This window comes from Protomyctophum bolini (assembly GCF_963924005.1).
Source record: "Protomyctophum bolini genome assembly, chromosome: 20".
NCBI lineage: Eukaryota > Metazoa > Chordata > Actinopteri > Myctophiformes > Myctophidae > Protomyctophum > Protomyctophum bolini.
In genome coordinates, this window is record NC_137881.1 from 14,963,126 (window position 1) to 14,977,735 (window position 14,610).

The 14,610-nt window shown below is 41.4% G+C and overlaps 1 protein-coding gene across 1 annotated transcript; it reads right to left on the reverse strand.

The window, feature by feature from the left end:
- Positions 1 to 8,449, reverse strand: LOC308335592 (uncharacterized protein). The gene is made up of 7 exons (XM_080792678.1): positions 8,327 to 8,449; positions 5,156 to 6,907; positions 4,886 to 5,058; positions 4,281 to 4,501; positions 3,240 to 3,372; positions 2,692 to 2,798; positions 1 to 1,921 (listed from the first exon to the last, which is right to left on the reverse strand). Exons 2-7 carry the CDS (start codon positions 6,885 to 6,887, stop codon positions 1,543 to 1,545), a joined length of 2,745 nt encoding a protein of 914 aa, XP_080648804.1. The 5' UTR covers positions 6,888 to 6,907; positions 8,327 to 8,449; the 3' UTR covers positions 1 to 1,542.
- Between the last annotated feature and the right edge of the window lie 6,161 nt (positions 8,450 to 14,610).

The window sequence follows — 14,610 nt, forward strand, 5'->3', positions numbered from 1 at the left end:
GATAGTTAAAATGGGTATTATTAGGTTGCATTGTTCTCAAGTAGGCCGGTGGCCGACGGACACGTACAGGTCTAGTTTTTTTCAATGAGTAACATGAATATCAGAAGCAGAGATGTGTTTTCAAAGAGTCTTAACATTCATTGGGACAATATCAGTCAGATGAACATTTGCTATACTTACTGTAGTAAGCAAATATCCACCGAAGAAATAATTAATTTATCTGCCGAATCGTGACGATTTGTTTTCATGCTCATTTACACATGTGGATATGTCATATCCAGTCCAGGCCTGCAGTTGGTGCTAAAGGACAGGTCAGATCAAACACCATTGTTGTTGAAGACAGTTTCTGAAAAAAATGTTGTGTGAGTTTATATATTTACACATAATCAGTGGTGAAAGGTACATTGAAGTACTGTTCTTAAGAACAATGTTGAGGTATTTTTTTTTTACTTTAGGTACTTGAGTGCATACAGTACCAGTAAAACATAATTATATGCTCTGTATTTAATTCTATGATGCCCATTAATAATAAAAATAATAATAATAGCACCTTTCATGACATGGAATGCAGCTCAAAGTGCTTTACAGAACAATAAAGAAAAAAAGAAAAGCAAAAAGCATAAAACAATATTAAACGAATGGAGCCACAAGTTGGGTTTGATAGGTTGAAAATTCATGGTATGTAGAATGGTACATTTCAAAGGAAAGCCTTGCTAGGGTCCTCGGGGTCGTCCATTTTCAATTCAGCCTTATAGACTTCTTCTATAAGGCTGTTGGTAGGACGTTCCACATTTTAGTGGCATAGGAGCAAAATGTATTTAATCCCTTGTTTGACCCCGAGTGCATCTGGGTTGCATGTGGTTTGTCAAACTCACTCTGGTGTTGCGATTGTGGACTTTGTTGACATTAAGGAAGTATTTTGGTACTTGGGTATCTCAGTGGTGTAGAGAAATGCTGTAGATTAGGCCCATTGCAAATTGCTGTACCCTGTCGTCAACCCTACGGCATTCCAGCTTAACAAAATGGGCGGGGGTGAGCTGGGTTCGGAGAGTGAGTGCCAAGTAGTATCCTGACCAGTTTGTTTTGGGAAGTCTGGAGCCTTGTTTTTAGGGCCTTTGAGGTGCTATATGGTACCATGGTGCATTCTATCTACAAGCTCTTGAGAGCTTGTAGATGGGCAATTTTTTCAACATGCTTCCATAGAAGACCATGCTAGGACTTCTATGGAATCCAATCCATGTGTCATGGCTTGATTGTTTACTGTATTCCTGTGACTTGAACAAAACAAAAGTTTTTTTAACTGGGAAAGGAATCATTTCAAGCATAGAAACACACACACACACACACACACCTCTGTGTGTTATCACTGCTGTTGTATCCTACCGACTCACCTTGCCAGTGAGGAGCCCCCACCGGGAGGACGTACTGTTGTATCCTACCGAGTCACCTGCCAGTGAGGAGCCCCCACCGGGAGGACGTCAGTGAAAAAGCTTGCTCTGAATCGAGCGATATAAACCTGGCATTAAATTAATTAACACATGTCTAGACTCTAGAGACTATGATCGCTTTCTTGTATCTTTTGCTTGGTGGGGGCAGAAGGGAGAGTTCATTCAGGGCGCCATCCAAGCTCGAACCACGACTGTCCTCAAGATGTGCAGATGTTGGCCTAGACGCCTTCTTCGGGACAACTTGTTCTTCGGATTTCTTGGCTCTTTTGGGGGCAGGGGGCTGAAAGGAGAGGTCACCCTGGACACCATCAGAGCTAGAAGAAGCACCTTCTAGCTCCGTGGACGACGTCAGCCTGGACATCTTCTCCAGGGGGATTCGTTCGTTCCAGCCGTGATCTTTTGCAAACAGGAGGACACACTCAAACAGACCAGGAAATGTCTCCGTCAGGTCAATGTCAGCAGCAGCCTCAGCACTGTAAACACAAAGCATGATCACTAAATGCTGCTTCAGAAAGTACTGGACACTAAGTGCTATGATGAACACCCTGCTGCTTTATAAAGTAGTAAACTAATTCAGCTGCTCATCAATAACAAGTTTTATTAAATCAAAAAAAATAAATACTAATAATAACAATAATGTTCTTTGATTGTGACCGTGACCTAGTTCTACCAAACATCCTACCCTACTTTAGACCACACACACACCCAGGGAAATGGATCACACTACATTAAAAATGTATGGGAGCGACTACGCTTTGTGTTCTTTTTTAACCAACAGTGTTGTTTTCGTCGACTAAAAATGTTCGTCGACTACCTTTTTCCACTGATGAAAACTAAATGGAAACGAAATGAAAACTAAGCTATGATGACTAAAACTAAGACTAAATATACTGACAATTTCGTAGACAAATAAAAACTAGACTAAAATGTTAGGAAGGGACTAGTGGACAAGAGATCCAGTATAAGTCATTTTACACTTGGTTGCATGCTGAAAATAGCAGATCGACAAGCTCACAGCGCGTCGCAGCACGAGTTTGTAGATCGGCTATTTTCAGCATAAAAGTATAAAGTATAAAATCAGACGGCATCAAGGCCCGCCAAAATACATTTTAGTCAACTAAATCACCTGTAGATTTAGTCGACTAAAATCTTATGACATTTACTCGACTAAAACTATTCAAGAGACACAACTAAAATCTAAATTTGCTGCCAAAAACAACACAGGTAACCAACTTCAACGTACTGGTGCTCATGGAGATTGCATATGAAGCGCAGCAATTCAAATCCATTCTTGGGGTACCCGGTCTTCCCTCTCCTTTTCTCCATCTCCTGAAACAGCTTGGGTGGCAACTGGAAAAACACAACTTAAACATTAAATTAACTTATCTAATGTATTAAACCATTCTGTACGGGAACCCCTTTTGGTGTTTTAAGCATAAACTTTAGCTATTTAGCTTTAGTTATACTTTAGCTATTGAAAAATAGCAGATCTACCTATTTTTGGAAAGTGTGGCACAAACCTTTGAATATATATTCTTTCAGAGTGAACGTTTTTAACTCAAATCTTTGCTTCTGGGAGGTCACTCACTGGAACAACATATTTTCAGATGGGGATTGGAGGCCAATTACATATAATTCTGGGGCTCCTTGACATGAAAATGTTTGAGAATGACGGACATAGGTTTTTCAGGAAACTGTCAGGATTTAGAAGGCATTTGTAGAATCGTCCTCAGGTCTAATGGGTTAATACAGACACATGCTAAGCTCAAAAAGATGGCATGCTTTAGTTACCTTGTCTCTCATCTTGTCTTTCCATGCACCAAACAGTCCCTCCTCGGCACACTGGTCCAATACGGCCGTGAGGTTCTGCTCTGGGTTTCTGTAGTGCTCTTCATTTCCCACCCGTTTCAGGAAATCAACTCTCCTGGAAGAATGTACAAAATAAAGATAATGTACCAATTAAAACCTCATGAAACAAAGTTACTGTTGGAACGTTACAGTAACTACTTTAAACCTGGCATCCGTAGCTTGGTCATTTCATTATAGGTGAAAACATGTGAAAAGAAAAAAGAAAGAAAAATAATTAACGGATAAAAAATATTTAAAGGAATAAAAAATAGCAGCTCTAAAACACATGATGCAACATATTGTGAGAATGGAGATCTGCTATTTTCACAATTTTTTAATTAAATTTTAGTTTTTCAAAATAAGGCTTAACGTGTCATTTCACTATAAAACACCTTTGGGCTTAATGACTGTTTGGGCTTGTGTTTCACCCCAGACTGTTTTTAAGTTGCTTATATTTAGATATGTCTCATCCATTTCATAAGACATGTCCCATCCTATATGCCCATTCAACTTCAAACTCCATGCTAACCATGTTAGACACATTGAAAACACACGTCTCTGCTTCTGACTGATATTGACCTTCTAATGAATGTTAGACTCATTGAAAACACACATCCCTGCTTCTGGTGGTTGATATTGTCCTTCTAATGATTGTGACCAGAAGCAATAATAAATAACATTGAGTTGCCAGTGAGTGCATAATAAAATACTATGGGCTCCATTTTCGTCATCGCTAAACCCCTTATCCCTAAACTTCTTTGCCTTTTTACTATTTTGAAAAACATTTTTGAATAGTTCAACTAGCCAATCTACATTGACACGTTGTGAGCTTGTAGACTGGCCATTTTTATTCAAAAATGTTTTGCAAAATAGTGAAAAAAAGAAGAAAAAAAAGGCAAAGAATTTTAGGGATAAGGGGTTTAGCCGTGACGAAAATGGAGCCCTGTGTGTACAAAAGGAAAACCTTTTTCCTGTTTCTCATACTTTTCATTTCCCCAGAAGTAGGGATGTTCCAGGCATTCCTCCACTGCTGGTCTTTTCTCTGGGTCTTCGTTGATCATCCTCTCGATGAGATCCTTGGCGAGTGCATTCTGAACGCGGTCCAGGTTGTAGATTCCATCCAGAATGTTGACTTCACACCGAGGGCCTGTACCAAATGGATGGTGTCCTCCAGACAGCATGTAATATAACAACATCCCAGCCACCTTTAGAATGAAAATGAAACATTTTAGTGACAGAATGTGTTGTTTTCTTTGATTAAAACCCATTTTGGGCGGGAACCGCTTTTGGTTGTTTTAAGCATTATGTTATGCTTTAGCTGTTGAAAAATAGCAGATCTACAAGCTCATAGTGCGCCACTGAGTGTGGTGCAAAAATCTTTGAATACATATTCTTTCAGAGCGAACGTTTTAAACTAAAATCTTTGCTTCTAGGAGGTGCCTGGAACAACATATTTTCAGATGGGGCTCGCCGACCAATTACATCCTTGACGTCCTTGACATGAAATATTGAGCACCACTGATATAGATTTTTTTCGACGTCAGGCCTAAATGGGTTAAATGGTTCTCTCATGCTGAATAATAACAAACCTGGATGTCGGCACTTCTTGTATAGGGTACAAGCTCATCGCCATCGTCTTCGTCGATGGCCTCCTTCGCCTTCCAGCATTTTCGTCCTGCACTGCTCGTTGCATATGTTGTTTGTCCTTTGGCCAGCTGTCTGCTTATTCCAAAATCGGACAATCTGACCTTCCTCGTAACATCTGCAGGGTAAAATTGTATAAATAAATAACAATATATATTTTTAAATAACAAATAAATGCATTAGCTGCTTGTTTTATTTTTTCGTCTATAGCTTACCGAAGAACACATTCTGGGGTTTGATATTGCGGTGGAGAATTGGAGGACTCTGCTGATGGAGTGTCTTTAAGCTATTGAGAAATTGTTTTGCATTCGCCTTTTCACAAAGACGGCCTCCAGGAAACGCGTCTCCTAACTTGGTGTATTCTTCCAGCGAGTATTCACATAAGTTAAGAACAAGGTATGCAAAGTTCTCATCCTCTATAAAGTCCACATATTGTACAATGGAAGGATGATCGAGCTCTGGAAGACATGAAAAGTATTTCTCGTTCTTCAGCATTCTCTTCACTGCGACTTCAGTGCCGTCCTCTCTTAACCCCAAGTACACCTGAATTCCGTCACTTCCCTTTGCTATGCTGAATTCACCCCCTCTCCCAATGACAAAATGACCACATTTGACAACGTCGTCAACCTCGTGAGTGTTCGCGAGTTTCTCTAGCTGTTGACTCCACCTTTTACTGATTCTGTGCCATTCTCGTGGTTGTTTTGGCTCCGTGTCGGTCGCTTCACTTTCTGAGGTCGGTTTGCTGAGATGCACGTGCAGTAGTCTAAGCCTGTCTATCTCAACGTCATCGCTCCGCATTTGTGCATACATGATGACATCCTCAGGAACATGATCTATTCCCATTGATGTAAAGAGGTTAGAGGTGTGTACGAATGGAAGGTTTGCCAGTGTGGCATACGTGTACATTCTCACACACGGGGAGTGTTTAGTTTCCACAAAAGGAACAATTGCTGTGCCCATCTTGTTGATGAAGTCCCGATTCCAGTCGTCATTGACGTTAGTTGTCCGTGTACTCGCATAGAGTGTCGACAGAACATCTTCAAGCATGTGAGGACTTATTTTTCTCGTCGAAAGGAGTTCCAGCAGTTGGGGGATCAGAACCAGCGATGACTCACTCGGTATTTCTTCCATTGTGCAAATAACGCTGCTTAGGCCCTCAATTTCTGTATTGGGAAAACTACGTAACATTTCTGGATAGCGCTTCACTACATGCCGAAGGTAGAAGTTCAGTTTGTCGTTGTCCTTCAGCCACTTAATACACTTGTGACGGTATTCTTCTCTCAGTGGTCCCAGTGTGACACCATTTAACAGAATATCGATCACGGTCAGGCGGTTCAGGGGATTCTCCTCCAGCATGTGACACGCAAACTTTTCAAAAACCTCACTTGGTGATTTCTGAGACGTGGCCATTATCACGTCGTGAAAAAGTTTCGTTTTGGAATACATTTCCTCGCCGCTCGATGCGAGCGCGTCAATCAATTCACTTATTTTATGACTGTAAATATGATGTTGAGGATGAGTACGAGGGAGCGGAGTTGTCAACGCGCCAGCATCGATAAGGACTTTCATAGCGTCCAGCCTGTCGTGGAGGGCGGCAGTTTGAAGCGGCGTCAACTCTGTCGTGTGATCGAGCAGATTAATTCTCGCTCCGGCTTTAATTAGTCTCCTCGCCAATTCAACGGGTGCCGAATCACAGGCATAATCCAGCAGAGTCCGGCCATTTATTACAGCCACGTCTGGGTCTGCACCGTTTGTCAGAAGGAAGTCACAAATGTCTGTCTTGTGAAATACCACGGCAGCCGACAAGAGAGATACACGAGCATTCAGCTCTTTACATGGGTAAAGTGTATCAATAGCTTCCACTTCGACTGAAGTCTTGAGGTTGTCGAGGTCGTCGTTGAGAATGAGCCGTATTACAGGATGCGTTTCTTCTGAAAACTGACCCATTTTCTTTTGCTTCAGAATATCTGTGGAGACATAATTGGTGAGGTCAATACATCTGTGCTCAGATATGATTTTTGATATTTTAACCCATTCTGAACGGGAACCCCTTTTGGTGTTTTAAGCATATGTTATGCTTTAGCTGTTGGAAAATAGCAGATCTACAAGCTCATAGTACAGAGTGCCGCTCTATGAACTTGTAGGTCTGCTATTTTTTGAAGAATCGTGAAAATGTGGCGCAAATCTTTGAATATATATAATAGGTTGAGCACCACTAGAAACATGGGTTTTTAAGAAAACAGTTTTAGAAGATATTTTGTAGAATCGTTCTCAGGTCTAAATGGGTTTATATATGATCTGCAACCGCAGACTGTCAAGCAGCTATAACAGGAAGGCTGGTTGTAACAATGCTTTATAATAGCAACCAACAGCAACACCACTATGAAATGATCACTATGAAATTATAATGGTAAATGGTGCAGGGATGCACGATTAATCGGTAGCATAATCGGAATCGGCCATAAGAATGCCATATCGGATCGTTCTCAAAATAATACAGATTATTTAATCTGTTTTCACCAGCAAAAATTAATACAAATTAAAAAACATTCTACAGTTAATTTGTGTACTCCTCTCATTCATCCAGTCATTCAATTGTGAAAACAGGCACTTGGAAAAGAGTGTTGATGCTATTTATTGATTTATTGAATACTTTATTAACAGGCTTTTTGGCCTAAAGAATAATTGTGTGTAGAATTTTTATATAGGACACATGCATGCATAAACTTTCCTTAATGATTATATCTGGTTTCAGTATTCATTTATGATGTTTCTCTATTATTAAGATTATTGCAGAGCGGCTCTGGGTTATTGTAGCGATCCATTTGTATTGGTGTTGGGGAGGGGGGCGTGGCGGGGGTCGCGAGCAGCCAAAAACGTTGAGAACCCCTGATCTACATCATCTATTCTACACTAAGCTCGCGAAGCATTATGAATTGGGCTCGCTTCTTTTGGGCTTGTTTTCATAGACCTGGCAACATTGAAATTTTGAAAACAACGTCTCTCCTGAAAAGATGGCGGCCGGTTTGTACACAATATCGCTACTCACCAAAAAACAACAACAACAGGCTGTTTTAAGATGTTTGAAACTAGCCTATATTATATTGGGAAGTTGGTAACACTCTCACCTCACGTCTAAAATACACTTTTTTCACTTTTTTTTTTTTACACATTTTCCACCAGATGGAGGGAGAACAAAAAAATGTAGTTACTCCGTCCATGGACCAGGATTAATCTGGGGAGTCCATGTTGATGACAGTTAGCTCTGGTCCACACTCCACAACTCTAAGCAAGTAACCAAAGCCAATATACAGTATGGTCTAACAATGATACTAAATATACAACCTGGTATGAACACTATACTACTAAATACAACTATAGCATACCTGCTGTGAACAGAAGGAGTGTGCTCTCTGCTGCTGTAGCAGTAGCACTACATACTAGCCTCGGCCGAGAGGAGAGGCGAACCCGGCCCACCCGGGTCCTGTGGATCCGGTTGGCGGCTTGGCTGGCGCATATACGTTACCAGTCGAACTAAAAGAGACAGGCTATATTCGCGGATAGGGACCTATATACACTAAGATAGATAGGGACTAGGTAGCCTGTACATTACACTGCTACTAAACTGGCCAATCATAGGCGTGCTCTTTACTTGCGCAAGTGCCAACTGCCAAGTGTATATCACTAGAATTTTGTGCGCGCTTCGCGCGCACTCATCCCAGAGCTACTTCGCCACGCACTATGGGAAGAAATAAATGGCGGGAGTTGACTCCACATGTAGTAACGGATGGGTTATTGGAAATGTACCATTGTTTTGTCCTGAATATTTCCACAGCCTAATTACTAAAGGATTGTGACTGGGACAGACATACAGTCTGACATACAATAGGCTACACGTGTGCACAGAGAATAAACAATGACCTATATGGCCAGATTTCTTAAATTAACATAGTTGGATTTTAACAGAAAGACAATGCCATAAATCAGTCAAAGTAAGTGACAGACTCAACAGTAGCACACAGCATGCAAGGCAGCGATGCATGCGTGCCAACATGTTTGTCCAGCTGAGATTTAGTGTCTCCATCTCTCTGTGGAAGAGGTTGCACATGACCTGTACGGCCACACTGAGGTGCTCCAACACAAACACAGACACAAAACAACACCACGCTGTTTGTCCAGTTGACCCAAATCAACACCAATACCTAGCCTGTTTGTCCAAAACACACTATCTGCTCGCCACGTTTCTACTTCGCCACAACCTAATGTTAGTAACAAATGTAGGGGAGAGCCGCCAAGGTTGTAACGCTTCACGGTTGTAACATGGACGTTATCTCTTGATTGGTCAACGCCACCATGACGCCATCGCGTCAGTATGTGTACAGCAAGGAAGTTTGAAGTGTTTACCTTCAAAATGCGTATAATTTTACACCTGGAGTATATGTGTGCTACAATTTTTGTCTTTGGTGTTGGTGAATAAAAATCCACATGGATGTGTTCATGCTTATGTTCTTCATTAGTTTGCATCGTGTTTAGACGGAATTCACATTCATTCTGGTCTGTAAGCAACTGCAAAGAAAACTTGCAAAAGCGGGTCATTTGTAACATGTGTTACAAATGGTCCGCTTCCATTCAATGCCATTATATGTAATATTTACATATTTGACATATTGGCCAATATTATATGTTCTAAAATTGTATTGTATTGTGTAGTGTATTCTAAAAGTAGTTTAGGGTTGTATAACATTGTACAACTCAATCAATCAAACGTTTGTTTAATCAATGTATTGCCCCATTGAAAAAAAAGAAAAGCCCAAACTGGTACACCCGATACTATTTAATATTTCCCTTATGTTTGATACATTTTCTTATCACATCCATGGTATGAAAACAATGCTAAGGAGTTGCTTCAATGAAATATAATTGCTTTAAGCTGAAAACGGGTTATTAGTTATTATGTGTAGTGTAGTGTAGTCAACATGTTAAGGCTCGCTATAATGACGCCCAGCTGTTATGTAATCGCGCATCTATAAATTCTAAGCGTGTGAGCCGGGAGTGTGTGTGTGTGTGTGTGTGTGTGTGTGTGTGTGTATATACATTCCGTCGGTAATTCCCTGTAGGCTTCACGTGAATAATGTTGTGTGCGCGCGTGCGGAGAAATAGTTATTTAATGAATCGCATGTTGGTGTGTGTGTGTGTGTGTGTGGGGGGGGCCTTACAGGCGTGCATGTGCGTGTGTGTGCGCGTGCAGGCGTATGTATACATTAGGGCTGTCACGATTCGCCTAGTCCACGATTCAATTCAATTTTCGATTTGCAGCTCACGATTCGATTCGATGTTCGATTCGCTATCACGATTCGCCTAGTCCACGATTCAATTCAATTTTCGATTTGAAGCTCACGATTTGCTTCGATGTTCGATTAAATTTTTTCAATCTATTTTTTTAAAAGCTTCTTTTTCAGCATTGAGGGCTATATTCATTATAATTTAGGCCAATATCTTGGTTTGTAAAGAAAAACACTTGTTTCCCAATAAGTCACATTTATTTTCTATAAATAACAAATCAGAATGAGAATAATAAAAGGTTTAACAACTTTGGGTTTTATGCCCTAACATTTTTTAAATGTTTCTTGAAGATGAGATGACTTGTAACATTCTTGTTAAGCTCTAAGTAAGTAAAAGAAAGAAAAAAAAAAAAAGTCAAATAGTATATAGACCCATCTGTTGTTAGTTCAAGTATTAAATACTAATTTAAGTGTTCAATTTCACTTATACACTACCTGGTTATAAATAGCTGCAGTAGGCTACACCATTTTATGCAGTATTTTATACTATTTCTATTTAGTGTACATTTAGTGGATGTGGCTTACATCCGGTCTAAAGCCCACCCACTGTATGCGCTGATTTCCATACACAATCCGTATCCTCCCCTCACCGGATGTTGAATTAACAGTACTAACGGCCATATATTTGACGATCTTTTAGACAAAACGATTTTAACGGGCAACGTTTCACATGTATTATTAGTTTGATACATTTTAGGAGTGAAAACATGTGTGACCTGCATGGCATTTTGTAACGTGGTTCTGCTGTTCTGCAACTCTCATTAAATATTGAAAGCCAGCGTTTTCCACCACTGATAGTGGTCGCATGTCTGCAGCTATGCAGACCGCAACTCCGTGCGTTAATTGTTTTGCACGGGGCGAATTAGCTGAGAGCTTTTCTCTATAAGAATATAGTTGGCTGTGTTGTTGTCTTTGTACCATCGTCGTTGGACAGATCGATTTCTTTGTGATGTCTGCTCGTTTTCTTTTCCACACTTATTTCCGTGTATCATCGTCGTCGCTGTCTACAACAGCACTGGCCATGGTGAAACGCAACAGCCGTCTCGTTCTCTCACTTGTCAACTCCTCTCTGTGTGTGTGTGTGTGTGTGTGTGTGTGACTGACTGTGTGTGTGTGTGGCACTGCTCCGATACAGCTGGATTTTCGTCTCTTTTTTTTCTCCATGCATTCGCATGGGCGGAATGGCCCGGCCGCTCGCGGAAGTAAATTGGCTGTGTGGCGAAAATAGGCAAAGTGATCGGTGTAAGGGTGATATGTTGGCACAATCCGATTAATGTCAAAGAACAATGTTGATGTAACTAAGGGAATCGTCGAGTCATATTTTTTGTAAATAAAGAGATTTAGATGGAATAAGCGAAATAGCGATCGTATAATCTCTCCTGTTCCTTCTGTCTCTCATCAATGTCCTGCGCGAGGGTCGCCTGCAGACCCAGCTCCCAGCGAGTGCTGCTGCTGCAAGCAGTGAGTGTAGAGTAGGCGTGGCGCAGCATTAGAAGGGCGCAGAAAATACGACATTGAGGGGTAGAAACCATCCCGGGCGCGTGGTTCATGTAACATGTGTGTCACTGTGAAAGACTGGCCCCATTAAGTGAACGTAGTTGGCAACAGAGCTGGTGACGTAAGAGGCAGGGTGTTGCCAGGTTTGCGAATTGTAAGCGAGTTGTAGTGTATGTAAGTAGCGTGGTTTAAAGGGCTTGTTTGTGGGCTGGTTGGGCTTGTTTCTGACCGTGTTGGGGCAGCAGTGATTCCGTGTTCCGTGTAGGAATGTTTCATAAAAGTAATATTTAATAGAGTAAATAAGACACTTGAACGGCTAAAAAATAGCCTATGTCAGTTCGGGGAGCGTTCCGAATTTATTTTGCATATAGAGATGTGTGGTGAAAGTGTGGTTCGGTCGGAGATAGAGCAGAAAGAATGAGTATGGGTACACCTTTTCACTTGTATAGTAGATATTGTGATTACATTTGACCGTACATTTGACTCTTGTGTTATATTCTTGTGAAATATTCAGTAAAGTATTGTGGTGAAATATTCACCCCAAGTTGATAAGATATGCAGAGAATATAATACCAAGAAGCCCCAGTTTGAAATGCATTAGGCCACAGACCCCCATTTGATACCATTTGCTCTCTGGGAAAATCAGGGTCCATTTGGTTCCATTTGTATGCTCTTGGAGTATGATGACTGTGCTAACAGTATTATCATCAAATATGTCTCAGTTTGAAGATTCAAAAAAACATATTTCATATGTGTGAGCTTGTAAAGTCGAACGTTCAACCTAGAGACAGTGTTGCCAAGTCTGATCATTATAAGCTACTTTGGACTTGTTTATCTATTGGTAGTCCTTGACATGGAAATGTTTGAGTTCCACTGCTCTGAAACAACATTAGACAACAAAGTGTGACAGTCAACACTATAATTGATTATTTTAAGACTAATTTCCGGACCATTTCTGATTTACCTACTTTGAACTGGCCTATTAACATTTTTATAGACCTGGTTGCTTGTTTCACTCTCACATCCACGATATGTGGCAACCCTGGTCCCTGGTTTGTTTTGCGTGTGGATGTTGTTTTGTGTTGCTTTAGCATCTTTAGCACAGTATCTATCACAGGGTGCAGCAGCTGCTGCTGTCATGAAAACGCAAGTTTCTGTCCCAGAAGCTCACGTTAGGTCTGCGCACACTGTACGTTGCTATGGCAAGCTGTCATCAAATGCTGCTAACGTTGTGGTCAGCACTGTTAGCATGTGTGCTATCAGGCAAAAGCTGAGATAGATATAAAACTACTGGCCAAAATGTCATACAAAACACAACCCCTCAAATCGGAATGTGATTGTGACCTACAGACCATCATGATTTGCTTGCTGGACCTATAAATAATTTATTTGCATTAAATTGCCACTCGCCTTAGCCTGCATGGCTATTCCTGTGTGTCTCTGTGTGTGTGTGTATGTGTGTGTGTGTGCGCGTGTGCGCAAGACAGACGTGCGTGTGTGTGCAGGCTGAGAGCTGCTGACTGTGATTGACGTGTGAGCTGGATAAATCAGTGAGAGTTGGAAAAAGCGCACGCAGAGCCAACTCGCAGGCAGTGCCTCAGGCCAGATGCCTGAGAATCGGCACAGGATTCTCTGGGTCACCAGTGTTGGTGTGACACACACGGCTTCCACATTTAGCTTCATACTGGGTGAAAGTGGCGTTCCAAAAATTATTTTTCCCCTCGGAATTATTATTCACAATGAGATGGAGTTGAGGTGTTTGTGTTTGCTTGCTGGAGCTATAATTAATGTATTTGCATTAAATGTCCACTCGCGCATCGAAGTAAAAAGCAAGATGGCCGATTGTGAGACTGAAAAGTAGCTGTGGGGGCGGGCCTGGAGGGCCTATGAGAACACGGAGAAGTGTTGCCAGGTTTGCGAATTGTAAGCGAGTTGCAGTGTGTGTAAGTAGCCTGGTTAAAATCCTTGTTTCTGCCGCTGTTGGGGCAACAGAACATGTCGACCAGTTTCTGTCAACCGCTTTTGGTCAGGTGACCAACTCCACAAATGTTAAATTAGATATTACGGTATACAGTCCATTTTCCCACTCTGTCCTGAAAAAGCCGAACTTCAGTCAATGTGTCATACACAGCCTCATAGTTAACGAGCAGGGCTTTGATGGCTGCGGTTCTGCAGGTCCAGCGAGTCGTGCAGAGGGATTTCAGATTCAATCTTTGTTCATTGGTGGAACTTTGTTCATCTTCAGAATCAGTAGACCTACTGTGCAAGTCACGCATTTTCTCAAAAATATTGCGCCTTTTTGGTGAGGCAGCGATCACCTCGTAAATGTCATGAACAAGTTGTAAGCCCTTCGAAACCAGGGCAGACGTTTTCCCAACCTCTTGCAGAATCAAGTTGAGACAATGGTTCATGCAGTGGACAGAAATGGCTTTGGGGTTTTTGTCTTTGATTCGTTTGGCCACACCGGACATTTTCCCCTGCAACACAGACGCACCATCGTAGGTCTGGCCACGCATATCCATTAGATCCAAACCGCTCCGGCACAGCATATCCTCAATTGTGCGCGTTATGGACTTTGCATCAGTATTTGGACAGTCATGCATTCCAATAAATTCCTCTGTCACAACATAGTCACGTGAGACCGATCACTGTTACTTTCTTAGCTTACGCATGTTTCATGATAAATGTTTTTATGTGATGTATTCCCATGCTTTTGTTCTTGCTTAATGTAAGTCGCTCTGGATTAAGAGCGTCTGCTAAATGCCTAAATTGTAAATTGGAATAGCAATGTGCCTGATTGATTGCTATGCATACATCAGCACACCTAAGAT